General features: G+C 36.0%; 1 protein-coding gene across 4 annotated transcripts in view; it reads left to right on the forward strand.

Moving 5' to 3' along the window:
• The window catches only part of FBXW7 (F-box and WD repeat domain containing 7), a 221,866-nt gene that overhangs the window by 180,767 nt on the left and 16,527 nt on the right, over positions 1 to 24,572 (forward strand). For 3 of the 4 annotated variants that reach the window (XM_040251447.1, XM_040251448.1, XM_040251450.1), the window contains 2 exons: positions 10,029 to 10,111; positions 12,951 to 13,092. In XM_040251447.1, the coding sequence (XP_040107381.1) occupies positions 10,029 to 10,111; positions 12,951 to 13,092 (225 nt within the window). Of the gene's footprint in view, positions 1 to 6,357; positions 7,621 to 10,028; positions 10,112 to 12,950; positions 13,093 to 24,572 lie in introns of those variants that run through there. The other variant, XM_040251449.1, reaches the window with a different exon arrangement.

Here is a 24,572-nt window from a genome sequence, read left to right on the forward strand (position 1 = left end):
GATTATTGTAATGTTTTTATTTGACTTCAGTAGCACCTTGCAGATCTTGATTATTTCTTAATTGATTGCTTCCACTTAACCTAAATCTTTCTGTTTCTGTTACTTTTTCCCCAGTTACCATCTTTTTGCCCCCAATTTGCCATGTGTAGCAGAAGCATAGTTATATAGACCTAGATAATCATTCCATGAACTGAATAAATCAAGATTTAGTTGTTTGCATATTTAATTGCTGTTTGCAAAATATAGTACTTTTTTCCTTCTCTGGTAATGTCTAATTATTTTAGTTCAACTTGAGCCATCACATATATAATGGAAATCAGTTAAAAGTAGTGAACTTGGGACTGGCGTCTGTGGCTCTAAAATAGCTGTATAGCCCTGAACACGACACGTAATTCTCTACCTTACTGTCCTCACCTATAAATAATAGTTCTTATTTTATAGCATGTTTTGTGCCAGGCACCTCTGTGTCCACACAGTAATACTTAGGTTGGTAAGGTAAATGGTATTATAACTGCATTTGCACAAATAAAAGAAAACTAGAACTCATGGTGGTCAAATGACCCCTACCAAGGTTACACTGTAATAATGACATAGCTGTTGTTTAAACTTGGATTACTCTGATTCCAAACCTTAGGTTCATTCCACAAATGAAGGAGAATTAGGTGATCCCAGGCTCCCTTCTAGTTCTGCACTATGTGGCTTCCTGCTATTAATGGTCTTCCGTTGATTCAGTGGATGTAACTCTTTTACTTCTTAGTCTTTATATCTTTTCTCAAAGCTTTTCAGTGAGGACTAATAGCTAATAAAAGAAATTAGTTTCAGAATTTTAAGCAGTCCTTAAAATGAAAGGTTATTTTAATATTAAAATGCAAGATTGATATACCATATCTATAGGAAACTTTTCTCAAGCCATGTAAATACATTTGAACCTTACAAATAGCAGCAGTAAATATTAAATTAGATAAAGAAAGTAGAGTGAATGTGGTTCTAAGCAACACATGGAAGGAAAATTGATTTCATTCTTTCTCCATGTTGATTAAATTCATTCCTGGGTCATATTTGCTGTTCTGTTTTCCTGGAACCTTTTAAAAATAGTTTCCCATGATATTTTTCTTACTTTACTGAAGGGATGGCTACAAAAAAATTTATAATGAAAATTTGAGAGGAAATTTTGATATGAATTCAAGATGCTTAGTGGTAGTTTATTTTGGGTTTAGAACATGAGATTTAAAGACTAATTGCTTTCTAGATAATTCAGGATAAACTTCAGAGTGACTTACAAGTTTGTCAAGTTATTACAGATGTTGCTTGTCTACAAAGGAGTATTGTAAGTAATGTTTCAGTACGCATATTGTCTCTGCTAGCTCTATAACAGTATAAAATTTAAAAGAGCAAACAGGCAAAGCTGCCATTTTCATTGTTTTCTTCTGTGGCTGTTATAAATAGAACTCTTAACTTGCATTATTGTGTGAAATTCTGTATCTGTGTATATTCATGTATTGGTAGATACATACATTTTGTGTATATGTTTGTCAGATCAGTAATTTGGCCCAAACCACCCTGCTTATTTAACTTATATGCAGAGTACATCATGAGAAACGCTGGGCTGGAAGAAGCACAAGCTGGAATCAAGATTGCCGGGAGAAATATCAATAACCTCAGATATGCAGATGACACCACCCTTATGGCAGAAAGTGAAGAGGAACTCAAAAGCCTGTTGATGAAAGTGAAAGAGGAGAGTGAAAAAGTTGGCTTAAAGCTCAACATTCAGAAAACGAAGATCATGGCATCTGGTCCCATCACTTCATGGGAAATAGATGGGGAAACAGTGGAAACAGTGTCAGACTTTATTTTTTTGGGCTCCAGAATCACTGCAGATGGTGATGGCAGCCATGAAATTAAAAGACACTTACTCCTTGGAAGGAAAGTTATGACTAACCTAGATAGCATATGGAAAAGCCGAGATATTACTTTGCCAGCAAAGGTCCGTCTAGTCAAGGCTGTGATTTTTCCAGTGGTCATGTATGGATGTGAGAGTTGGACTGTGAAGAAAGTTGAGCGCCAAAGAATTGATGCGTTTGAACTGTGGTGTTGGAGAACTCTTGAGAATCCCTTGGACTGCAAGGAGATCCAACCAGTCCATTCTAAAGGAGATCAGTCCTGGGTGTCCATTGGAAGGACTGATGCTGAAGCTGAAACTCCAGTGCTTTGGCCACCTCATGCAAAGAGTTGACTCACTGGGAAAGACCTTGATGCTGGGAGGGATTGGGAGCAGGAGGAGAAGGGGACGACAGAGGATGAGATGGCTGGATGGCATCGCTGACTCGACAGACATGAGTTTGAGTGAACTCAGGGAGTTGGTGATGGACAGGGAGGCCTGGCGTGCTGTGATTCATGGGGTTGCAAAGAATCGGACACAACTTGAGCGACTGAACTGAACTGAAGGGATAAAAAAAACCCTTCATCTTGAATCTCTATTGTAATTTATTTGTCAGATCCTCAGAGGCTGCATTTTTATAAAGAAAGTTATAAATATTTTAAACTTCAGGGAAAAGGAAAAAAATTAAGTACCACTTGTGCAATTGTAATTATGTTAAAAAAATTTTAACATAATTTGAGCTATGATACTTTGATTTACATTTTGATTTATGGAGGTTAAGATTTTATATATAAGCATCCCCTCACTTCCCAACAAGTGTTACTTTAAACCAAGTTGTTATATATTACAGTATATAGTGTTTGGGATATTTTTTAATGTAGTAGTATTTTAATACATGCTTCCTTGGAGGTAATTTCAAACTAAATCTGGTCACCTTGTTACATATTTACATATTCTCAAAAAATTTTTGGAACTAACCCTATTCTCTATCTTAAATTGACCATAAATTCAATGGAGAAGAAAATAAGTTTTTTAAATTATGTGTTATCCTGTGCCTGGCACACAGTAGGTGTAAATGCTTAATGAATGAATAAATGTGAAAATAGCTTATTGATCAGTACTGCCACCTGCTTGTATTGGGGAAAATGTAGGTACTAAGCATACATCCTATTTTAATAGATAATATGCCTGTGATAGAACAGGGTTATTAACTTCCCAATATCAATTGTGAATGTTTTAATAGGAACTTGTACCCCAGAAACCTAATGATAGTGGGTTAGTGAGATTTCCAAAGTTGCTTTCAACCTCAACATGCTTGGCATTCCTTTCTTTGATGCTGAAATCCCAAACTCTGTCTAGAATCTAAATTCTGTGCTTGGGCAAGACAGCTAACTGTGGTAGGTGGTATATTCCTAATGTAACATCAGAGTAAAGAATGTTGTCATAATAGTAATAAAGAAAATCACTGATATATCTATATAAATATATTATCCTACTATTATAAAATGAAAAGGAAATTTTAAATTTTGGCAAAGTAATGCAAAGTACCAATAGTATTTATAGTATCCTCAACTAATTATAACAGTTGGACTTTTTAGCACTAAGTATAATTTAGTATTAGGTATATATATATGCTTTAGAAAATTTTTATTCTAATGGTTTGCTTAAATGGCCATTTATTCAAAATTATTATATATTTGTTTTGTATCATCTTTGTGCTATGTCTTAGAAAACTGTGAACCTTCAAATAGTAGGGGAGAGAGAAGTATAAAAATAATTACAATGAGGTATGATAAAAGTGCAATGGAAGAAAATATTTTAAATGAAAATAATGAACTCTGAGAGTCAAGGTGAGGAAAAGTAATCTATTAACTACTCTTTCCTCTGTTGACACCCTGTGTATAGATACGTTTTTCTATGAAGATACATGATACTGTGAAGACTGTTTTGCTGTCTGTGTTTTTCATACTGTTTACCCGTAGGTCACTTTTTGTTTCTGCCGGTAACCGACCGCAACTTGCCCTTTTGAAAACTTAGTCAACCACAACTTGCCCTTCTGAAAACTTAGTCATCGCCACCAATTGCTTAGAAAGAGCCATTTCTCTTGCAGTGGCTCAGAGGTTAATCGCTCTCCTACCACTGTTTCCCCAGAGGCTTATGCTCTGGGGCAGTGCATTTCCATATCTTCATGCTGGTTTTTACTGCTCTCGTGCACGCCTCATACACCTCGTTCAGTGGGTCTGTGTTGAGAGGAGCACTGGATCTGAATTTGCAGATAGGCTGTAATCCAGGGCTTCATTGTCAGTCATTCCCCTTGCTAATCGATTTTCAGTAAGGTTTATAACTTGTCAGTCAGCACAAGAAAAAGTATTTTATAGAATGGGGAATTTATTGCTTAGCTGATATTATATGAAGATTTGGTTTATTGTAGTGAAAAAATAATTATTGACTACTTTGAGATATTCTAAAAATGTGGGTGACAAACACAAATGTTTTCTGGCTTTTTCACTTACTAGTTAATTTCACTTATTAGTTAAATTAGTATTACTAAAAAATCTCTGGATAAAGTTTTGAACTTTTGTATTTTAGCCAAAATCTCAGAAATAGGAATTTGAGAATGATTTCATTTGCTTTGTTCATAAATAGATTTTGTTGAAAATAATGTAATATATCACAATTTGTATTACTAGTACTTCAGTGAATGTGTGCTTAGCCACTTGAGTCATGTCTGAGTCTTTGTGACCCTTGGGACTGTAGCCTACCAGGCTCTGTTCATGGGATTCTCCAGGCAAGAATACTGGAGTGGATTGCCATGCCCTCCTCCGGAATCTTCCTGACCCAGGGATCGAATCTGCATCTTCTGAATCTCTTCCATTGTAGACAGATTCTTTACCCATTGAGCCACCTGGGAAGCCCTATTACTAGTACTGCAAAGAATATTGAAAACCATTCATTTTTATTCTGTTAATTTGAAATCTAGTTGAAGACTTGGTTGACTAGCTTTTGCTTGACAAATTCTTTCTTCATAGTTCGAATCAGCATTGTAAACAAGAGAATTATTTAAATATTTGGAAATGTTAAGTCTTCATGAGTGCTTACAAATATTTAATTCTCACCTAAAGGGTAAACAAACTAACAAAAATCATTTCCAAATGGGAACCATGGTAGATAGATGGTTGGGAGGGTAGATAGATGGTTGGGAGTTTTGGAAAGTCTTTTCAGTGTTTATTTTTGTATTTCATTTTTATTTTTGAGCTATATAAATATTTTGCCCATTCAAAAATGTAAAAAGTGAATCTACATACCAACATATAAACATACGTTTGTGGGAATCAGGTTTTCCTATAACTTCATAGCCATACACAAGAGTCATAAAAGCAGAGGCATTCCCTTGAATATACAAAGTTAGGATGTTTTCTTCTTTAACTATCCAAGATTTTGAGACAGTGTTCCTAGTTTATTAAAGTTGGTCTGTGTTCTCAATTGAGTAGACTTTATTTGAAAGGGTTAGTTCAGCTAGAGATAGGACATGATTTTAACTGTAGTCAAGGAGTACACTGTTACATGACTGAGAGATAGTCTTTTTGTCCTCTGACAGGCTTTCAGAGGACATTTCAGGTATTCCTTTTACAGTTAGTTCCTTCAGATAGCCCAGAATGGGGAGAGGTTCTTTTTCTTTTTCAAATCCTGAGTGCTCTGAAGCTTTTTTTTTTAAAAAAAAAAAAAGAGTTTATGAGTCCATTCTTAATAGTTGGAATTTTTTTTGACAAGAGTAACATTTCTTTTTAAAAGGAAGTTTCCTTTGAAGTAAGTTAATTGTTTATTTAGAAGACCAACTTTTGTTGAGTACATGTACATATTGTTTCTGAGGGTAAGAATTAGTTTAAGAGCCAATAAGGAGATTAAAAAAATAATAATATGTAGAATATAACTTCCAAGAGAAGACCCAAGATATACATTTCCATAAAATTTTACGTTATCTATGTTTTAAAGACAAAGACCTTATGCTGACTTAATTTCCTTTTTTTCTGACTTAGTGTCTGAATTAAAAAGGTAAATATTTATTTTAAAGACAAAGACCTTATGCTGACTTAATTTCCTTTTTTTCTGACTTAGTGTCTGAATTAAAAAGGTAAACATTTATTTTAAAAATGATACTACTTTATGCGTCATTTAGAATCATTTTTCTAACAAAAGTCATTTATAACCGTAGCAGAAAGTATTAAAATGTAATAAGTCAAGATGTTATCCCAACTTTCCTTTTTCCTGAAGAAACTTTCTAAGTGCTTAAATAACTATAGGGACACAGTTTACTTGTAATAAAGATCTTTAATGGGGAGGGTAGGAGTTAATTAACTAGACCCTTAATAATGGGCCTTTCTAGTCCAAAGAATCTCATAATTGCCTCCAAAGCTAGTTTTGTAGCAAGTTGCAAGATGAAATATCTAGACTTGTGTAGCAGTCATTCTAAGAAAAATGTTGCCTTCAGGCAAACTTTGATGCCTTTTATTATTATATAAAATACGTTTTTAATGACAAGCAGTATACACTGTAAAGATAAGTTTGGAAGTGGAAGTCCAGTGCCTCCTATTTACTCAAAATTAAATGAACACGTAATTATAAGAATGAGCACAGTTTTTGTTCTCTTTGGAGAAATAGAACCTTTCAGCCAGACTTTATATACTTAGTTTGTTAATCATAGAAAGATGCTCTCAGGATTACTAAGGACTGACAGTGTATGGTAATTTTTTTTAAGCCTGTGTTTTAAATGAATGGGGTGGAAAAGCATAGGGAATATTTATATTAAATATTAATATAAGAAATATGCAGGTTGAAATATAACTTATTACATAATTTCTGCAAATGCTGCTCTGTTCCAAACTGGTTCACCTTTCTGTAAATCGCCCTCAAAGACTCTCTCATTCTTCCCTCTGCAACTGCCCGCCTTGGACTGACCAAGCTACTTGACAAATGTGATCAGCCTATGCCAGGACTGCGATAGGGCAGCAGTTAGTGAACATAGACTGCTTGGCTTCTGTTGGGAGGACCAGATGAAAATCTATTCCATTTTCAAAATGTTTCTGAAAGGATTCATTTGCGGAAATGATGCTTGCCATTTAAAACTTCAAATATGCAGGTTTTACAAAATGTAGAAATAACCTCCTGAAAGTTTGAAAGGGGAGAGGAGGGCTGTGGCGTGGGGGCGGTCTCCTTGACTGCCCACCTCCTCCCTCTGTTCAGCGCGCTGTGTGCTTACGGGTTCCCTGGAGCGGATCACCATATAATTGATGTGCAGTCTGCATTGCTGAATCCTGGACTGCACCATTCTGTGTTCAAGGGAAGATGTAATCTGATCCCTCTGCTGCTGAGGGAGGAATCTCTCCAGTCCAGGCTTTGACAGGGCAGAGTCTCCTCCAATAATCTTCTCGGTTCTCTCTCATTATTCCCTCGAGTTCTCCTCAGTCAAGCTGCATGTATGTATGTGTGTCCCGAGAAGCGGTTTGATACTGAGCTGCATTTGCCTCTACTGTGGAGTTTTGTTGCCGGTTCTGCTCCCTAATCTTCCTTTTCTGACGTGCCTGAGCATGTCCACATTAGAATCTGTGACATACCTACCTGAAAAAGGTTTATATTGTCAGAGACTGCCAAGCAGCCGGACACACGGGGGCACAGAATCACTGAAGGGGAAAAATCCAGAAAATATGGGTTTCTACGGCACACTAAAAATGATTTTTTACAAAGTAAGTAAGCTGTTTTCTTCCTGTGTTGTATGATTGTGTGTGTGTGTGTGTGTATGCCTGCCTGAGAAGGAAAATCTGTATCATCAGAGATGGCTGCAGTATCCTCTAATTTTGGTGGGTGGCTGGATGTCTGGTATTCTGTTTTATATCATGAATGTAAGCAAATAATGGAAAGACAACGTGAGCTGAAAAAAGCTTTACATTTAAAATAAAATGAGTATTTTAATCTGAGAATTTTTCCTCTAAAAATATATTCGTACTTTAGAAACGTGGCTCTGTTAAATGCTGACCTGGAAATACTCTACCCTTAGTTAGCTTTCAGTGAACCTTTTTGCCTTTAATTTTCCTATGCCTTGTATATAGGGTGGGTTTTTTTTTCCCCTTTAGTTGCCTCTCTTAAAGTGAAGAATCACTAGAACATTAGGGATTTATATTTAAAGAGATTTTACTGACTTTCTGCATCCCTTCAAAATTGCAGAATTAATTTTTGGTTCTAAAGTCAGTATTTTTAGTAAACAATATAATAAAGACTTACATAGTCATACAGAAAGTGCTTTATTTTATCAAATATTCTAAATTTGAAAATCGTTTCTCAGTGATTCCCTTGAAATGAATTTCGGGCATTTTTATTCACTGAAGGATTTCTAAGATGGAAATAAAGTTTGCCTTTAGTGGCAAATGGCATTTGCACCAATGTATTTACAAGATATCCCAGAAGTTCTGAAAGCCAACATTCCTAACTTAATTACAATGAATATCAAAATTTATCAACATAATTTTGAAAATGAGGATCCATAGAAGTTATAAAAATAGATTTTTAAGGTAATCTGTACTGACCTTCCTGATGAATAAATTTTTCTGTATGTGTGTATGTCTATAATTTATACACGTGTAAACACGTGGCTACCCTATATATTGAAGCATTTATTTTTGCTTTTTATTAAAATTATTTGGGGAAAGAAAATAGTGGGTTTTGAGAGGAGTCACTTTAGAACAATGTTATAAGTACAGAAACTTCTGAAGGGTTGAAATAAGACCAGTTCCATTTCTTTCAGTCAGTATTTTCGTGAACTAAGGTATAAATTGTGGATGAGCTTGTCATACCCTCATGTCTTGCCTCTAACATTGTAAAATAATCCCTGTGTTCTAGAAGACTTTCTTCATGATGATAAAAACACAGTTTTTATTATCTAGAATATGATTCAAAACCATTTTTAGAGTCTTAGTGGTTCTTAGTATTTACGGTGTAGCATGCTGTGTTATGACGTTCCCATGTGAAACAGTAGGTAAGAAAATAAGGCTACTGCAAAGCAGGGCTTTTCACCTTATAAAATTGAGGATAACTTTCTGTCACTCTGGGGATTCCCCTCTTCCCATCATTTTCAGTAGTATAGTAATTAATTAGGAAGCACAAATCTTAGAAGGATTACTAAAATATAAGTTGTTCAATCTCATCAGATCTTATTTTATATAGTTTTATAACATGTCTATAGTAAGATGACCTCCATTAACCAACAGTAAAATATAAAAAGTAGATATTTCAATATTGATGACAAAATGTAATTCTGAATATATTTACAGTATTACATATCTGTAGCATAAGGAAATACTTTAAAACTACAAATGTTGGATATACCTTACAAAGATGCATAACTCATTCTTTTAAAATCTTTCTGTTTTTCTTGTTGGTTTTCAAGTTAGACTATTTTGTCCTGAGTATCTATAATACATATTCAGCAGAGCTGTATATTCTGTGTGAATATCAACGGATAGTTTTTTCCTACCTTTACTGTATTATCTCTAGATTTCCCTCTTATTATGGATTGACTTTTTGTACTGTCCTCATTGCCTACAGTCATTTTTTATGCCTTATCATAATTACTTTTCAAGAGTATTCTATTTACATTATTCTCCTTCCCCTTTTGTAATAATGTGTTTTAAGTCACTGACTGTTACTTCCATTCTAATTTTGAAATTAAATACGTCTTTTAAAGGAAAATGAAAATCACTAAGAACAGCATGTTGAATATGGTTCTTTTCTGTGTGGGTTAACTTGACATATTCCTGTGTATTGGTCCTTAAACCAGAAAGTGTGAAAGGTGTATTACTCTCAAGGAATATGTACGATGGGTTTCAATTTTTAAATCACCATACCCTATTCTGCACAAATATTAGGGGGAGAAATTCACTTCTCCAGTCTTGTAAAGAGTAAAACAAAGTAGAAATGATAGAAGAAATTATGAAATATTTATCTTCTATATGAATTAGCTATGCCTAATTAATATTGCAGACATATGAAAATTTAAGGGTTTTTTTTTTTTTTTTAGTATTACTGATGCTAACATTAAGATTTAATAATTGGACAGGTGGTTATTTTTTTAACATATCTCATTTGTTTTACCTTATAGATGAAAAGAAAGTTGGACCATGGTTCTGAGGTCCGCTCTTTTTCTTTGGGAAAGAAACCATGCAAAGTCTCAGAATATACAAGGTAATATTAAGTATAATTTGATTCTCTCCCTATTCTCATGTTTCTTTAAAGAGCTGATAATTCTGAACAGCTTTCATTCACTTTATTCTCATAGAGTTATAATGTCACTAGTACTGTTGACTATTTAGCACATTTTGCCATCACTGAAAATTGGGAAACATACGTTTTAAATAAGGAGAAGAAGGACTACCACTGTGGGTATACATTTTGTTACTAATGCATTGAAGTAAGACACATGCAGAAGTTCTCTTATCAGCAAAAGTTTTAAATTATAATTTTGAAGGAATTCTAAAAAGTAAGTCCTGATATGGATATGAGCAAATGTATCTTGTTTCTATAGCAACAGCTGTTCGAGGGTAGATAGTTATATATGGCTAACTGAAGATACGTTTAGTAGCAGTGAAGTAGACCTCACAATTACTAACTAAATCTTATTTAATGAGATTACTATGTTAGAAACCGCCCTTTATTCGCTTTGTAAGCCTTATGTTTTTAACACATACATTTCTACACCAGTAGAATAGTTTCCATAACAACTAAATACAATTGTAGTCTTGTTTCCTGCACCATTCCATCATTTTTGGATTTTGCATCAGTATAAAACTTTTCCCTCTCTCACACTAATTAGGCCAACTTAAGCACAGTATCTATTACCCAGCCAATTAAAAATGGCTTTGGATGTCATTTGGAATGTGGTGTTTTAAAATTTAAATGACAAAAGCATCTTAAGGGCTTTTTATGAGTCTTGTTGGCATATTTGTCACTTGAAATAATTGATTGAAAATTAGATATAGAAAGCATAAGAACTTCGTGATGGTGACATTTCTTTTTTTTTCCCCTCAAAATTTTTATTTAGAGTTATTCTTTAAAATGCAATAAAATTAACATTACTCAGACTTGTGATTAAACATTGTTACAGATTGCATCTCTTTTCTTCCAGGGAACAGTTTATACTTTTATTTCATTCAGTTCTGGAAAATATTCCTTTCAGATGCCTTTTGTTGAAATTTAGAAATCATGATGATTAGAACAGTTTTATATACCAAAAATGCAAAAATGATAAAGAAGAGAACAATAAGGCTATTTCTTGCTTATTCAGAAGATGCTTTTTGTTGTGATTTTCCCTTGTTAACTCTCCCCCTCTCTTGCTTATGCTTTGCCTTCTGACAATTTCACTGTGTTCTGGCACTTTCACCAGAGGGTGTGGAGTGATAGGTGAAACTGTTTACTTCATTTTTGCTTTTTTCTACTGGTCTTGGTAAACTGTTTCTTGGATGAGAATGCTGAGTTTAATGTTTAAAGTAAGCTATTTTTTTAGTGTATAGATTTCAGTCAACCATATAATTTTGGTCTTCTATTAATAAGACTAATACCAGGGCAGAAGTATTGAATGGTTCAGTTGTTTTCAAGGCCATTTATAAATGAATGCTGAATTTTTACCATAGAACACGTTTTAGTAAAGTTTTTCTTCCGTCTCTTACTTTTTTCTATTAAGAAAGTACCTGCATAGGAGAAAGTTTTATTTTTAACCTTTTAACACAGTCTTACTAAAGAAAACCAGACAGCATATTGATTGCCATGTCTTTTTAGAGACTTGGTCAGTGTATATTTGACGTTCTTTAATTTTGTTGAAAGATTTTCTAATAAATGAGACTGATTTTTTATTATTTTTATTAGAAAATTTAAGTTATAATCACATTCTATTTCATTTCAGAGGAGAAAATAGAGCTTACCTTTAAAATTTGATAGAAGAAAAAAAAGATTTAATTGTTTTATGTTAGAGACCATCTTAGGTGAATAATGTTAAAAGATTTAAAAGTGGTAGATATGAAGTTTTTTTGTATTTTTCTGGTGACTGGGATGCATTTTTAAGCAAAATAATGAGATATGCTAGATAGAAAAGAATTGGGATTACTTCATTAGTCATTTTTCAGACCTTAGTAATTAACTATTAGGATACAATTTATATGTTCTTTGGATTTTAAACACTGTACTGTCTTAGCTCAATAAACTGAAGATTACTTTGCAAATATAATTTTGTTAACTGAATCTTCCTGCTCCTTTTTTCCACACGTCTCTAAAATAGAGTATTTATTTATTTTATTAGTTGGCAGAATTAATTGAATTTCAGATTTGTGGGGGGTGTGTGTGTGTGTGTTTACTGTCTCAGAATTTAAATTACTGGATAAAAGTATTTTGATGATCTCATTTCACTTAATTTTGCTTATAATATGTTCTCACTACCTACCTGTTTGAGTAAATACATTTCTAATCAAGGCTCACTTTTATCAAATACTATCTAGACTAAGCTTAATAATAACAATAGAAAATTAGAGAAAAATAGACAAATATAAATAATCTAGAAGGCATCAGGGGCAAACTTAAGGAATAATGTGACCAGTGAAATGTCTAAAGCCTGAATGTACTACTACTTACGATATTTTAAAGCATTAATAAGTCTTACACACCTTTTTATGAAAGAAATTTAAACTTTTGTTTAATAATGTTCCTAAAGACCAGTCATAAGACAAGTGGAACCTGAATCTTCTAAGAAAGTATTTTAACATTATTTGTATGTTATCAACAACTTGCAGTTTTGCCATAGAGATCTACCATTTGGTTGCAATTAGCTGTGCTGGGATAAAAACAGCTGGTTATGTAGGAGGGAGGAAACTTACCTAAGAATAGCAGAATAAGTTTTGTGTATCCTTGCTTTCTGCAAATAAGCAAGTAAAAATAATAATTTGATGTTTGAAATATACCATATCATCTCATTCTTATTAGAGCCCATAATTCTTAATAAATATCTGTCTTTGCTTCCACCCTTGTGTTTGTGTAGTACCACTGGGCTTGTACCGTGTTCAGCAACACCAACGACTTTTGGAGACCTGAGAGCAGCCAATGGTCAAGGGCAACAACGACGCCGAATCACAACTGTGCAACCACCGACAGGCCTCCAGGAATGGCTGAAGATGTTTCAGGTGACATGTCTAAGCACAGTGCTTGAAATGCTTCACTTAGTTGCTGTGACAGTAAGGGATTATTCAGCCATGAGAAGGAACATGCTACACCATGGATGACCCCTCAAAACCATATGCTAAGTGAAGGAGGTCAGACACAAAAGGCCACATAATGTGTGGTTATATGAAATATCTAGAACAGACAAAACCATGGGAGACAGAAGGTAGATTAGTTAGTGATCGCTAGGTGATGTTTGGAGGGTAGACTGCCACTGGGCTTCTTTCAGGGGTGATGGAAGTGATCTGGAATTGGACAGTGGTGATGGCTACACAACACGATGGATGTGTTGGAAGCTATTGAAGTGTACATTGAAATGGTGAATTTTATGTTTGTGAAGTATATCTCAATTAAAAAATGCTATTAAATACAAGGGAACTCAACTTCAAATTTTAACTGTATTAATCAAGAGGGTCCAATGCTTATTTTGTGTAAAGTGTCCATTTGCACTGTTCATTGCTTTTTTAGATAATAAGGTATTTCTTTTTCTCTTTTATGTTTGGATTTCTGGTGTTAGTGAATATACTTGTTTTCTAAACTGCATGGTTTGGAAGTTAAGCATTTAGGAGTATTAGTCACTGGTAGTAACTTATCCATCACCATTACCCTCATAGCCTCCAAGAGTTGATGCAACTTTTTTCCATAGATGCCATGCTTGTATGTAGCTTACTGTGCTCAGAATTCTGATTACTATATTTTACTAGCATATAAAGTTTGGGAAAGTTTACCAGGAAGATCAGTTACAACCAAACCTTGAATCTTAGGAATTTTTAAATTTATGATAGTGATATTAAGTTATCTCTTCTTCTAGTGAGATAATGCATAGAAATCAAGTACTTTTAGCAAAGTCATTGGCATGGATTAAACATTCTTTGTAAATAGTAAATAATATAAAGTATGTAAAGTGAAGGTATCTCTGATTATAGCCACCATACTAGTGTAAATTAATATATTTCCTTACATCTGACTGTTCGATTGATGGTATTTTCTGAATCCTAGGGGAATAATGGTTGAAAAAAAAAGATACTTTATGGATTTTGTTTATTTCCTATTTTTAAGTGCCCATTTATATAAATCCCAATATTTTAAATACTTGAGCAAATACTAAATGTCTCAGTTTTTTTCTTCTGTAGCTGGAAAACGTACTTGAAGCAATGTTTCTTTAAAATGGATTTTTAAAATTGTTTTCTACTCTTCAGGTAATTTCAGAGAAACTAGAATAACCTTTTTTTAATTCCAGTTGATAACTGAAAGGTTAGAGCAGCACTTCTCAACAGGGGGCAAATTTTCCTGTGGTTGAAACATTTTTAGCTGTTGCAACTCCGAGGTTGGGGTGCAGGACATGGCTGGCATCTGATGGGTGGAGTCAGTGTGAAGGACAGCCACCCTCAACACAGAGTAATCTAGCCCAGAATAGCAGCTACTGAACTTGAGAATCTATGGCTTTGAGGCATGAAAGTTGCACTTTACAGTTATGATGTTATGAACCACTACAATTACAAAGCTTTTTGTTTTGTTTTCATAGTCCTTTGTTAATTAAACTTACCTTTCATAAGAATTATTCTCTCCCCTCATCTAAGTTCTTTTTCCTTAGGTTCATGATTTATTTTATTTTAATCTTTTCCTAAACATGCCCTCAGAATTCTAAATTTTTTGTCTCATTCTTTTAAAAAGAGGTGTATTCCCCCGCCGCCCACCATTAGAGGTGAAAAAGAACTCAGACACTTATAACGCCTTAAAGAAATGCTTTAACGGTTGTACCATCTCTGACTGAGCCAAGGAGACAGGAACATGAGTGTGCACTGTCATGCTCACACACACATACAGTGTGAGCAGCACAGCACTCGAGAACATGAAGTGTTCACGTAATGTTTGTAGGAAAGTACCAACATGGTGGGAAATTACACTATCAGTAATAGTTTTATCATCAGTGTAGACACCCTCCAAAATACTTATTTTATATGCAGATCTTATCAGAAGGTAGTCTAGACTGTAACTTATTTTGTATGTAGTATGGGCCTTTTTCCCCCCCAGTGTTTCAGAATTCCAGAATATTCTTTGCTAGCTATTTAGTTTTTACCAATTTTAAGAGAACACTGAAATGCTGATCTATAGTAGGGAGCTTTTGTGCTCTATTTTGCATTGAGGGTGTTTTAGGGAATCCTTTGTTCAGTGTTTGCTTATTTAGCTCACTCATGCTTTTCTTAATGAAATGTCCTCATGTTACCATGTACTGTATTAGGTCATCAGATCTGAGATACCATAGATTATTAGATGCATCCCAACTTCAGAAATGTTAATTGTAAATTAAAAAAAAAAAAACTTGTTTAGAATGAATGATATTTAGTAAACTAACATATAGAATTATCCCTGAAGGCTGAATACTATATTTTTTCCACATAACTATTCTGTAGCAAAAAAGTTACTAGCAACAGAAGGTCAGATAGATAGATAGATCGAGACCTTAATCCTTAATCTGCCTGACACACCCATGGCCTTATTGTGGTGCTTCATGCCCTTTATTTTCAGGGCTGGTGCCAGAGTAACTAGGAATGAATCACTTGCCTAAAGGCTTGTGATGCTTTAATGCTTAACTTGGAGAGAGATAATTTCATAGTAAAGTGGGGGAGTCATGAGTTGACCTATGTAGTATAGTTGAGGGATAATTAAACTGGCTTGATTTCTACAGATGTGCTGTGGGGCGTTTAATGATGCCTTTTCCGTGTCATAACAAGCAAAATGGGAGAACTTGTCCCCTTACTGTTCTGCTATTGCTCCTAAGACAGTGATACAGCATTGTTTTGGTCCAGCTCCATCTATTCTGACAAAGTACTCTGTTCTCAATTTATAAATTGAATAAGAACAAATGATACACCATTTTAGATAAAAGGAAATTGAAACAGAATGCCACTCTAAAATAGAAGTGCCAATTAGAAACAAAACTAAAAAAGTCCAAAAATTTTGTTCTGTTTGAGTTTTCAGTTGCCATCGATTCTTTTTGTTTTTGGCAACACCAGATTGATGCTTTCAGATTATTAATTTGGGAGCAGAGGATTGGTCATTGCTTTGCTTTGTTTATGTCATTTGAGTGTTAATACATAGTTTTTCAGTTGCAGATTTTAGACTAGGTAAAGGTATATTAACATTCTCTGAAAGTGATATTCAGAAGTATCCTGATATAATGAGAAGCACTTTGACTTAGAAGAAGCTTTTAGTACCAATTCTGGCTTTGCCTCTTAATAACTGGGTAATTTCATTGATATTATGTAACCACTCTTGCCATTGTTCTTATCCTCCGTGAAACAGATACAACACTAAAAAGTTGTCAAAAGAGAGAAAACGTGTAAATGTGCTTAAAGCTATACATGAAAATACAGTAGAAACTCAATAAAAGAAGTATCCTTTGTGAGCCTCAGTTTTCTCAGATCTAAGAGGCTATTAACACTAGCTTCATACAGATGTCATCAGATTAACAGTATCAGTATTATTTTAATCAAAGCCTATTTGTATTGTATTAAAACTATGATGTACTTTGAAAATACCTGTTACACTCCTTAATATATTTTCAATAATAAAACAGAAAATACTTCTGTGTTTTGAAATTAAAAATGGAGTAAAAACTACTCTTTGGAGGACTTAGGTTTTATGGTAACACTTAGAAATTGTACATGTTTTCTAACTTATTTGGATCTCTTTTATTTGCTAATCAACAAAATATTAAAACAGATAGTGCCAGAAATAAATGAATACAGAACTGCTTTGCTGTTGTATTTTAAACAGTCCGATCAAGAAGCCGTGTTAGGTGAGAAAGAGTGGAAGAAGGTCATGTACTTAGCCAGAGAGGACTAAGGGAAAATGTTTCTAACATCTTGAAGACTTCTATGTAAAAGTAGAATCAGACTGATTATTGATTTCTTCAGCAAACAAAACCTGGATCATATTCTTTGAGTTGGATTTTGATGTAAATTTGAACTTAACAATTAGAACTGACCCAGAGAAGAATGGAGATACTAAGTATTCTAGTCCTGAAACTGTTCAAACAGACTAGATAACCATCTTCTGGAGGTACTAGAAAAATGAGTTCTTCAGCATGTGAAATTCAGGTGCTGGACTGCCCCTAAAGGCATAGAATATGTGTATCTGAATGAGGTGCTGCCAGGGGTCATCCCCACTGATCACCACTGCTCGCTTGTGAATCATCTGCACCTTTACTGGAGGGCTGGTTATTTAAAGCATAACGTGCCCTCAGCCCCACCGTGACCATCTCTTTGGTGGTGGATTGGAGGGCTCCCTGATTCTTGCGCCACTCAGCCAGCACCTGGGAACCACTGGTCTGGCCAGACCCCTCATTGTACACAAGGTGGGGTCTCTGAGACGCAGACTGATTAAGGGGCTTCCCTGCACTTTTGCGGTGAGTTTGCTAGTGAAGCTCAGCCCCTGATTACAGTTCAGGGCCCCTTCTACTCTTCCCTACTACTTTCAGGCACTCTCTAATTACCTGAAATCAAACAACACTTTCATGGGGAATTTTCAAGTCTGCATTTTAATTTTGTACACAAATTAAATTCTGTTTATCTTGATCCTTTCTGAATTTGGAATGTTTTTCCTATCCCCTTCAATATGCTCCCACTAATTTTGCCATGTGAGACCAAAGGAAAATGCTTTTCCCTTTATAAGAACCACTACTTTTCAGAGCAGAAATAAATTAATTATGAGAATTTCCAACACTTTTTCAGATAAAGAAACTAAGGCCTACAGAAGTAAATTGAGTTCAGTTCAGTTGCTCAGTTGTGTCCAACTCTTTGCAACCACCCTGCAGCATGCCAGGCCTCCCTGTCCACCACCAACTCCCAGAGTCCACCCAAACTCATGTACATTGAGTCAGTGATGCCATCCAACCATCTCATCCTCTGTCATCCCTTTCTCCTCCTGCCCTCAATCTTTCCCAGCATCAGGGTCTTTTCAAATGAGTCAGCTCTTTGCATCAGGTGGCCAAAGTATTGGAGTTTCAGCTTCAGCATCAGTCCTTTCAATGAATATTCAGGACTGATTTCCTTTAGGATTGACGCGTTGGATCTCCTTGCAGTCCCAGGGACTCTCAAGAGTCTTCTCCAACACCACAGTTCAAAAGCATCAATTCTTTGGCACTCAGCTTTCTTTATAGTCCAGCTCTCACATCCACATGACTACTGGAAGAACCATAGCTTTGACTAGAAGGACCTTTGTTGGCAAAGTAACATTTCTACTTTTTAATATGCTGTCTAGGTTGGTCATAACTTTCCTTCCAAGGAGTAAGCGTCTTTTCATTTCATGGCTGCAGTCACCATCTACAGTGATTTTGGAACCCCCAAAATAAAGTCTGTCTCTGTTTCCCATCTATTTGCCATGGAGTGATGAGACCAGATACCATGATTTTCTGAATGTTGAATTTTAAGCCAACTTTTTCGTGCTCCTCTTTCACTTTCATCAAGAGGCTCTTTAGTTCTTCTTTGATTTCTGGCATAAGTGTGATATCATCTGCATATCTGAGGTTATTGATATTTCTCCCTGCAGTCTTGATTCCAGCTTGTGCTTCATCCAGCCCAGCATTTCTCATGATTTATTCTGCATATAAGTTAAATAAGCAGGGTGACAATATATAGCCTTGATGTACTCCTTTCCTGATTTGGAACCAGTTTGTTATTCCATGTCCAGTTCTAACTGTTGCTTCTTGACCTGCATAAAGATTCCTCAGGAGGCAGGTCAGGTGGTCTGGTATTCCCATCTCTTGAAGAATTTCCACAGTTTGTTGTGGTCCATACAGTCAAAGGCTTTAGCATAGTCAATAAAGCAGAAGTAGATGTTTTTCTGGAACTCTGTTGCTTTTTCAGTGATCCAACGGATGTTGGCAATTTTATCTTTGGTTCCTCTGCCTCTTCTAAATCCAGCTTAAACATCTGGAAGTTCACGGTTCACATACTGTAGAAGCCGGGCTTGGAGAATTTTGAGCATTGCTTTGCTAGTGTGAGAGATGAGTGCAGTTGTGCGGTAGTTTGAATATCCTTTGGCATTGTTGTTCTTTGGGATTGGAATGAAAACTGACCTTTTCCAGTCCTATGGCCACTGCTGAGTGTTTCAAATTTGCTGGCATATTGAGTGCAGCACTTTAAGAGCATCATCTTTTAGTATTTGAAAGAGCTCAACTGGAATTCCATCACCTCCACTAGCTTTGTTTGTAGTGACATTTCCTAAGGCTCACTTGACTTTGCATTCCAGGATGTCTGGCTCTAGGTGAGTGACCATTGTGATTATCTGGGTCATGAAGATCCTTTCTGTATAGTTCTTCTGTGTATTCTTGCCACCTCTTCTTCATATCTTCTGCTTCTGTTAGGGCCATACCATTTCTGTCCTTTATTGTGCCCATCTTGCATGAAATGTTCCCTTGGCATCTCTAATTTTCTTCAAGAGATCTCTAGTCTTTCCCATTCTATTGTTTTCCTCTATTTCTATGCACCGATCGCTGATGAAGGCTTTCTTATCTCTCCTTGCTGTTCTTTGGAACTCTGCATTCAAATGGATATATCTTTACTTTTCTCCTTTACCTTTTGCTTCTCTTCTTTTCACAGCTATTTGTAAGGCCTCCTCAGACAACCGTTTTGATTTTTTGCATATCTTTTCCTTGGGGATGGTCTTGATCCCTGCCTCCTATACAATGTCATGAACCTCCATCCAGAGTTCTTCAGGTACTCTATCAGATCTAATTCCTTGAATCTGTTTGTCACTTCCACTGTATAATCATAAGGGATTTGATTTAGGTCATACCTGAATGATGTAGTGGTTTTCCCTGCTTTCTTCAATTTAAGTCTGAATTTGGCAATAAGGATGAGCCACAGTCACCTCCTGGTCTTGTTTTTGCTGACTGTATAGATCTCTCCCTCTTTGGCTGCAAAGAATATAATCAATCTGATTTCTGTGTTGACCATCTGGTTATGTCAGTGTGTAGAGTCTTCTCTTGTGTTGTTGGAAGAGGGTGTTTGCTATGACCAGTGAGTTCTCTTGGCAAAGCTTTAGCAGAAGTACCTTGTAACCTAATTCAATTCAGTTCACTTCAGTCAGTTCAGTTGCTCGGTCATGTCTGACTCTTTGCAACCCTATGGACCACAGCATGCCAGGCCTCCCCGTCCATCACCAACTCCCGGAGTTCACTCAAACTTATGTCCATCAAGTCGATGATGCCACCCAACCATCTCATCCTCTGTTGTCCCCTTCTCCTGCCTTCAGTCTTTCCCAGCATCAGGGTCTTTTGCAATAGTCAGCTCTTCGCATCAGGTGGCCAAAATATTGGCGTTTCAGCTTCAACATCAGTCCTTCCAGTGATCACTCAGGACTGATCTCCTTTAGGATGAACTAGTTGTATCTCCTTGCTATCCAAGGGACTCTCAAGAGTCTTCTCTAATACAAGTTTGAAAGCATCAGTTCTTCGGCGCTCAGCTTTGTTTATTGTCCATCTCTCACATCCATAGATGACTACTGGAAAAACCATAGCCTTGACTAGATGGACTTTTGTTGGCAAAATAATGTGTCTGCTTTTTAATATGCAGTCTAGATTGGTCATAACTTTCCTTCAATTTAATGGCTGCAGTCACCATTTGCAATGATTTTGGAGCCCAAAAAATTAGTCAGCCACTGTTTCCACTATTTCCCCATCTATTTGCCATGAAGTGATGTGACTGGATGCCTAATTAGTGGCAATATCTTCTCCAAAATTACAGTTTGCTGATCCCCAATATCGTATTTTTCCCTCTGCTGCTGCTGCTGCTAAGTCTCTTCAGTCGTGTCTGACTCTGTGCGACCCCATAGACGGTAGCCCACCAGGCTCCCCTGTCCCTGGGATTCTCCAGGCAAGAACACTTGAGTGGGTTGCATTTTTTCCTCTAGACCTCGTTAAAGATCCATGTGGGTTGGTGTTATTTTTTAAATATATTCATTAACTGCAAAGTTCTAATCCTTCCCTTGCTGGTAAACCACATAGGTGTCAAAATTGGGAAGCAATCTTGGAAGCAGCCTAAGTAAGCAAGTCCTAGTGATACAATCCAGTATACAGGATAGAAACTCTCTGTGGAAAGAGTTTTGAGATAGCATTGGTGCAGTATTTCCTGACTCTTTGGGGATTCATTCATTTATTCCACAAATATTTACAGAATAACTGTCAGGGGCTAGGCCCTAATTTGAATCTGGGATACAATAATGAACAAAATAAACAATAACCCTTTTCTGAAAAATTTTAGTCAGGAAAGGGAAGGGATTTCGAAATAGTTTGCAATTTTTGAAAATTGCACAGAGAAGGTGTTAGAGAAGGAATTGGGGAAGTAAAGCATGTGGGTGCCTAGGGAAAGAAGAGTCTAGGAATCAGCAAGTGAAAAGGCTCTGAAGCAGGGCATGCTGGGTGTGTTGGAGGCACAGAAAGAGGCTCTCTGGCTAAGGCAGGGTACACGTGGGAAAGAAAGAGGAAAGTAGAGCCTCGTGGAGCAACCTAAGGACTTTGGTTTTTACTGTGAGTGAAGTGGGAGGGCTTCAGGCAGAAGAGTGAGCTGACTTTCAGCACTGTCACTCCAACTGTTCTGTGGAGCATAGAACTAGGAGGGCAAAGCAGGAGTAACCGAGGTGAGAGACAGCAGTAGCGTAGACCCTTGTAGAAATAGTCAGATTCTGGGTATATTTTGCGTTTTATGATCATAGAATAAACTGATGGATCAGAGCTATCTGATGGTGAGAGTGAGGGAGTTGAGGGTGACTCCAGAGTTTTGGGCCAAGCTAATTTAATAACAACATTTTACTGAAATGGGGAGGATTGTGGTCTTGCATATTTGAAGAGCAAGATCATGGATATAGTTTCTATTACATACCCAAGAATATATGTTGAATAAGCAATTTTATATACAGGTCTGGAATTTAGGGAAGAAACCCAGGCTGGAGAGAGGAAATCTAGGGCCTGTGTAGTCCAGACCTTTGTTGGAACTGTCTAAGAGATGTGACTTAAGTAATTGGAAGGTTGAATATGTATATTCCTTGAAAACAGTCTCATTTATTTGTAGCTTACAGCTTATGTTACTAATTCTTTGTTAGTAATATACGTTTCAGTAAAATGTCATAAAGTAACATCTGCTGAATGTATATGTAATTCAAATTGAAATATAATTTAAATTTTATATAACTTATCAAATATTTTAAAACAAAAAAATATTGTTTTAAGTCTTAGAAGCATTTTGCTATATGGGCATTATTTTCATCATGGCCTTTGCCTTAAATATATATTTAAGATTGTGGCACAGTTTCTAACATTTACCTAAGATCTGAATTAGTTATTTATCTTCTAATCTAGCTTTTTTCATTGTATACTGCAGCCCCTAAAATCCTTGAAAAGATATATATATATATATATATATATATTTCTCTGTCAGAGGCTTCCCTGGTGGCTCAGTGGTAAAGAACTTTGCAGGAGATGAGTGTTCAGTCCCTGAGTCAGGAAGATCCCCTCGAGAAGGAAATGGCAACCCACTCCAGTATTCCTGCCTGGAAAATTACACGGACAGAAGAGCCTGGCGGGCTACAGTCCATGGGGGCGCAGGGACTGGGACACAGCTGAGCATGCACACAGGCACACAGCACTTACACACCGTGCGCCAATACCGCTTTTCTATTCCTTTTCTACGAACAGTGAATAATACATTGACTGAAAAAAAGAAAAATAGTCAACATGTGTAGTGTATTAACAAGTCAGCAGTTGTCTGTTACCTAAAAAGGGCATGTTTTTATACTAGTGTCCATGAATCCTAATCATGTAGATAGAGAAGAACAGCACATTAGAAGAACCGACCTCTTCCTGTGAGGAACGTAAATCAAAAACTCAGAGTTTGTAGTACTGTTACTAAGTCACGGATGAGTGGCAATTGATCAGCATAAGTTTTGTCAAAGAGGTAAATTTTGAGCCAGGATTTGAAGCTGTGTGAGGAAAACAGAGTGAAGGAAACTTCATATTAACCACTTTTAACTGGTCAAATGAAGAAAGAAAGTAAAAGTCACTCAGTTGTGTCTGACTCTTTGTAACCCCTAGACCATACAGTTCATGGAATTCTCCAGGCCAGAATACTGGAGTGGGTAGCCTTGCCCTTCTCCAGGGCATCTTCCCAACCCAGGGATCGAACCCAGGTCTCCCACATTGCAGGGGGATTCCTTACCAGCTGAGCCACCAGGGAAGCCCTTTAATTGGTCATGGATGTGCATATACACATATATGGATATTTTTAATTTCTATGTATAAATGTTTACCCTAACCAAAAGGGATACACAGTGAGTACTCAAGGAGAATGTTCTGGGTATGTGTGTCATGGTGAAGGAAAAAATACAGCTTATTAGAGCCTCTGCTTCCTCATATTTGAAGGTAAAAATGGAGATACTCCCCAGAGTTTTTATGATTAGGTGAGATAATGTTTGTGACATTATTATGTAGTAGTGCTATGGAAGTACTGCTGAAGGGTTTGCTAGTTACTAGTTTAGCCTACACTTTAAGATAGAAGAGATAGGATTCATTGCAGATTCTGAAGGGTAAGTATTTTAAGAAATACTTTAAAAAGGCTTTCAGTGACCTCAGAATATCTCAGTTTTCAACTGTTGTCTGTTTCATATATGACAAAATCCATGTTCCTAGTTTGAGCAAAACATGGAATGTCAAAATCCAGATTTTTCTAGCTCCAGACCTTACATATTATTCTCTCTTCTCCCATTTCCAAATGGACATAATAATTCATAAAGGTACTATGTCAACTTGCTCAAGGATGTTTTTTCATCTAAGTGTTTCAGAGTTACTTAAATGTTTTCTTTGACTTTTGTGCGTGAGAGCCCTGAATTTTAAATGATTCGCATGTCTGTCTGGTTTTTCCTTTTAAGAATCATGGCATTTCTGGGTGGGTGTTCCTCACTGAGGGGAAAGAAAAAGCAACCCCCTTAGTATAGTTTAATGGAGCTCATATTTTTGAGGTATAATTGGTTTTGTTTTTCCATGATATATACTTTATTTCTTTTTTATTTTAACCTTTCTTCATATTCTCATTTTACTGTTAAGTCAGCTGCCATTTACTGTTGTTGGCTGTTTTTTATTTGAAATTATTTTCACATAGCAAATCAAAGCCCTTTTAATTTGTGGAAAATATGTGTCAGATGGGCATTCTAGCCAGTTATTAATTTTTCTCTAGTTGATGCTGCTAGTCTGCTCTCAGATGAGTGCCTTACTAAAACCATGAAGTTTCATGGTGCCCACTGGAAAGGAAGGGAAGAAAGGAAAACCATCTCTCAAAATTCTCTCTCTATTCAATAGTCCAAACCAATGTTTCTGAATAAAATTTTGATTTCTCAACCAGTATCTTGGTGGTAGATGAACATATCAAAATTATAATAATATGCAAAA

Source organism: Oryx dammah, unplaced genomic scaffold (genome assembly GCF_014754425.2).
Source record: "Oryx dammah isolate SB20612 unplaced genomic scaffold, SCBI_Odam_1.1 HiC_scaffold_12, whole genome shotgun sequence".
Taxonomy (NCBI): domain Eukaryota; kingdom Metazoa; phylum Chordata; class Mammalia; order Artiodactyla; family Bovidae; genus Oryx; species Oryx dammah.